Source organism: Microtus pennsylvanicus, chromosome 3, assembly GCF_037038515.1.
Source record: "Microtus pennsylvanicus isolate mMicPen1 chromosome 3, mMicPen1.hap1, whole genome shotgun sequence".
NCBI lineage: Eukaryota > Metazoa > Chordata > Mammalia > Rodentia > Cricetidae > Microtus > Microtus pennsylvanicus.
The window spans coordinates 100,208,704-100,213,832 of record NC_134581.1 but is presented as its reverse complement, the minus strand read 5'-3'; the positions used below and the strand labels follow the sequence as shown (position 1 = coordinate 100,213,832).

General features: G+C 35.3%; 1 protein-coding gene across 1 annotated transcript; it reads left to right on the top strand.

The window, feature by feature from the left end:
• The first annotated feature begins 3,868 nt into the window (after positions 1–3,868).
• Positions 3,869–4,807, top strand: LOC142846353 (olfactory receptor 7G2-like). The gene has a single exon (XM_075966759.1). It carries the CDS (start codon positions 3,869–3,871, stop codon positions 4,805–4,807), a length of 939 nt encoding a protein of 312 aa, XP_075822874.1.
• The last annotated feature ends 322 nt before the right edge of the window (positions 4,808–5,129 follow it).

The following is a 5,129-nucleotide window of genomic DNA, read 5'->3' as shown; positions in this document are numbered from 1 at the left end:
ATGCTAGATAGCTCATATATCTTAAATTAACCTATTTCTTTTCATCTTTGTATTGCCACGTGGCTGTGTCTTACTGGCAAGGTTCCAATGTGTATGTCCCAGGCAGTGACATGGCTTTTCCTGACTCCACCTTCTTTCTCCCAGCATTTAGTTTAGTTTTCTCACCTAGGTCTACTCTGCCCTATCACAGGCCAAAGTGGTTTCTTTATTTATTAACCAATAAAAGCAGCACATATACAGAAGGATTTCCCACATCAAATGTCATGTTGTCATTTACTCTAGAATAGAGGAGAATGTTGAATATTAGAACAATAACACAGGTCACAGCAACTGATACTTCAATTTAGAATGATATAGAAACTCATCCAGACAGTGTGTCCTCTATTTTCAGATGGAAGTCCATTATGTTAATCATCAAAACAACCTATATGACCTAAATAATGATAATCCTTCTTTAACCCGTTGAAACTGTCTGTTGGTTTTGTTATCTGCACAGCACCTAATGCCAATAATCCCTTAGTAGTTAGCTATCCTCCATGGAAAAAAAATTAATGTTTACCTAGAAAATCTTTTGTATAATGTCACTTTCTTCCTTTGTACTGTCAGTTCAGCATTAGCATGCTGTCATGTGTATATTTTAATGTCTTGGCTGTAAAACTGACAAGAAACTTAAGTTAAACAAATATTAATACATCCAACAACCTCCTGCCTTGATCATCAGCAGGGCCAGGGTGTACATGAAACATGGCATTCTGGGGATTGGTATCTCCAGAAAAAAATTAAGACTTTAGCAATTTAAGATTTTCAGAATTGATATGCAATGTGTTAGTGGTGTTGATGGCCAGAAAGATCAAACTGAGTAAAAACTTAATTGTCTAGTTATTTGGTATATATAAGCTAAAATGATTTCCACATAAGGATGTCCTTCCTATTGCTGAATAGTAGGTCCAGTGTCTTTAATAGACATTTTTTTCAGTTTATTTAGTTTATCTTATCAGATTTGTGGTAACAGCCTCTGCACCAATAAGACAAGTTCCGCCTCATGTCTATAATAATTCAGTTAAAAGAGACAAGTTAATAATTGAAGAAGAAAAAGAATATTTCTTCAATAAATTCATAATGGAAAGAGTGGAGTTACAAAGAGCCCCAGTAACCCCTAAGTCATCTTCTGGGTCCTACAATGAGGTTGCAGTCTAAATATAATCTAAGAAATAAGTATAACTGAGTAGTTGGTTAAGATGCATTCCCTTGCCCATCATCAATGTGTCAGCTTCAGATTCCTCCTACAAAGTTATCTGCTGTTAGTTTTTCATTTGCCAACCAAAACAGAAACACTGCAATAATGCATTCTGTGGTTTATCCAAAAGAGGCATACATTTTATATTTTTGAAATTATAATATATAATTCCTCCTCTTCTCTTTCTTCCCTTTTATTCCTCCCATATATTCTTTGGCTCTCTCAAACAATGCAGAGCTTCTAGCATAGACTAAAATCTATATGCAACTAGAAGAATGTTGAAGCAGGGGAAACAGTCTTAGCCAGGCAACATCACAAGGTTTAGTCGGTCCTAAAAATATACATAAAATATCGTACAAACTGATCAAAGTAGAACACTGCTCTGCAATCTTAGTGAGACGGACGTGAAAGTGACATAAGCATCACATTAAAATATAGATTCAAATATGAAATTCAAATAGGTCTCAAATAGGGTGTTTGAATTAACTAAAATTTTAGTTTTTTATGTTTGTCAGGTCTATGAAATCAAAGTGACAGAAAATATAATGAAGGTAAATAAGGCCTCATGGGTCAGGATACCAGGTACACGGAATTTCTTCCATCTACAAAGTTGGTCTTTAAGGACCTACACTCTTGGGATCTTACTGAAATTATTATTTACTGCCTATTAAAAAGCTTTGGCTATTAAACTGTCATGGATCTTGAGACTATAGGTATCAGTCAGTGAAATTTCCCCTTAAAAGTTCTGCAAAGTCAAAGAAGAATAGTCTCACTTTCCTCTACAGATTTTATTTCTTCCAGGAGCCCCTGATTCTTTCCTGTGTGAGCAAGATATAAGTGCTGTTTGTTTTTCCTATTGTGTGGGATGCTGAAGATCATTCTTCATGAAGCCATCCAAGTAATGCAGAGTGCCATATTTAATGATTTGACATACGATCAGGTCTTTTATACCAAATCTATCTCAGGGAATCAGTGAAGAAATAGTATGTGAAAGACTTTGAGAGGCAGGTCTACTGTGAGGATCCTGACATTTTATTGATACAGTGTCATTTTTTAATGTGACAAATATTCACCTTTCTTCCATTCTACTAGATATATATTACCTGTCTTCAAAGAATCCAGGCCATTTTCTGACAAAAAAGAAATATGTTCCTTCTCAAATATGATAGCTGTCCTAAATAATTTTTATTGTTAATATCTTTGATAATAAAAGCAAAAGTTTGGGCTACTTAGTATGCTAGCTTTCAAAACTTTCTATAGTAAAGTATCACATATTGGGTAAGTTAGTCATAATTTTTTTCCAAAATTTCTGAAATGTTGGATATGTTCATCAACAGAATCAGCCAAATCTACGCCCAGAATAGTTTGTCATTCGGGTATAGATGGGTATGGGTATGTTCTTTGTGTATATACATGTGGCCTTTCCGACTTCTGTCACTGTGATAATTTTATATCCTTGTAAGATCATATATTATGCTGTATTGGAACATGAACTGTTGGCCAGATTCTTCATAATTGGTTTTGCCATTGTATGATCATAGTTTGAAATACTGAGCATAAATCAAGTAACAAGTAAAATATGGGGTAAACATGACACTTTCAAAAAGATTACAGTGTTCTTACTCTGTATGGCCTGTACTTACCTTTGTGAAGACATATGGGGGATCTGGGCAGAAAACTGAAAAGTTAGAAAGCCATAGTTGTGATCTTCTAACTGTCGATTTTGTATCTAGCTGTGAAAAATATTTTAAACTAGAATCACAGAGAAGTCCTATGCATAGAACAGGGTCAAAAGCATTTAGAACATAGGTGGGATAATATCAAACCCAGTATAAAAGCTGGAAAAAGAAGTGCAAACATGTATAATCCTAGGACAGAAAATAGGAGACAGAAGGTAGAACATGAAATGCTCCCATAAAGTCATGGTCCAGATATCTTGTAGTGCTGTATCATAAAAACAGAAGAGAATTTATCTCAAGGATTTAGAAGCAAAACACACACACCTGAGACTTTCCTCTGATTTTAATAAATGCGCCATACCATGCAGATGGAATGCCTCCCATATGCTCAAAAATTTTAAACTTGATTTCCTGTGATAGCAGTGTTTAGGAGGATTGTGAAACCTTTAGGTAGTGAATCAAGTGAGTCTGTAGGGTGGACATTGAAATTTTATAGCCAAGACCCAATTTCATCTGTAGCCCAACTGGTGAACTCACTGGGTTTACAAACCGAGGGCACACAGATGGCTTTGGTTAAACTCGGTGGCTCATCAAACAAACAAACAAACAAAAAGACATGAACATGGAACAGGGACAGAGTGGAATGAGTCAGTGTGTGACAGGATAGGAGGGAGGTATAGTGGGGTAAAAGTAACCAGAATACATTATATAGATGAATAAAGTTGTCAAAGAAAAAATTTAATCAACAAAAATGAAATATAAAACATTTGTTAAGATATCTGTTAAAATGCTAACTATTCATTCTCATCAACAACTGACATTCAGGAAGAGAATGGTGATTGACACAATTTTTATTTTTCTTCAGGTACACTGTAATATTGTTTTTCCTTATTAAAAATTAATTAATTAGAATTTAATTTGTCCCATTTTTCCTCAAAGTTTGACAAGCAACATGGAGCCCAAAAACCTAACATTTGTGTTACAATTCCTTCTTCTGGGATTTACAGATGACCCCGAACTCCAGTCGCTCATCTTCAGCCTCTTCTTGTTCATAATCTTGGTCACCATCCTGGGAAACCTGCTCATAATTTTAGTTATAAGCTTCGAGTCCCACCTCCATACACCCATGTACTTCTTCCTCTCTAACTTGTCCTTTAATGACATCTGTTGCAGCACAGTCACAGTCATCAAGATGCTGGTGAACATCCAAGCAAATGACCAGAGCATCACCTACACAGCCTGCCTCACACAGCTCTTCTTTGCACTTGTTTTTACATACTTTGAGAATTTTCTCCTTGCGGCAATGGCCTATGACCGCTATGTAGCTATTTGTCATCCCTTGAGGTATAATATTATTATGAAACCTAGCTTATGTGTTCTGCTCTCACTGATTTCTCTGTTCATTAGTATTATTGGTGCCTTGATGCACACTTTGATGGTGCAGAGGCTGTCCTTCTGCACGAATCTGGAAATCCCCCACTTCTTCTGTGAACTTGTTCAGGTCATCAAGCTGTCCTGTTCTGACACCCTCATTGATCACATCATGCTCTTGGTTGCAATTTGTATATTTGGTGGTGTTCCTCTTTGTGGAATCATTTATTCTTATTATCACATTGTGTCTACAGTCTTGAGAATAGCATCACTGGAGGGAAAGTGCAAAGCCTTTTCTACCTGTGGGACTCACTTGTCAGTGGTTTCCTTATTTTATGGGGCTGGTTCTATGGTATGTATCAGCTCTACAACGAGTGCCTTACCAAGAAAATCTGCAGTGGCTTCAGTGATGTATTCTGTGTTTCCTCAAATGATAAACCCCTTTATCTACAGTTTAAGGAACAAAGACATGAAAGTTGCCATTAGAAATCTTTTAACTTCGATCATTTCACTTGCATAATGTATCTTTTGTTTATGGTTTGCAAATATAGAATTAGTCAAGATGACTATATTTTTCTAAAGTAAATATCTGAGACTTCTGTTACTATACTTTTCTGACATCATACTTCAACAAATTGAACATATGTTTTAATTTGTCTGAATTCTGGATTTTCCTTGTGTCAACAATAATAATAATACAAGGTTTTACTTTTTTAATAACATTTTTATTGTTCAGATTTTGCAGAGCATAGTGCAAAGAAAAGAAATTCCAAATCAGCACATTTTATTCTTGTATAATCTCAGAAAATGTAAAAATTTAGAAATATTAATGTAGACATTGT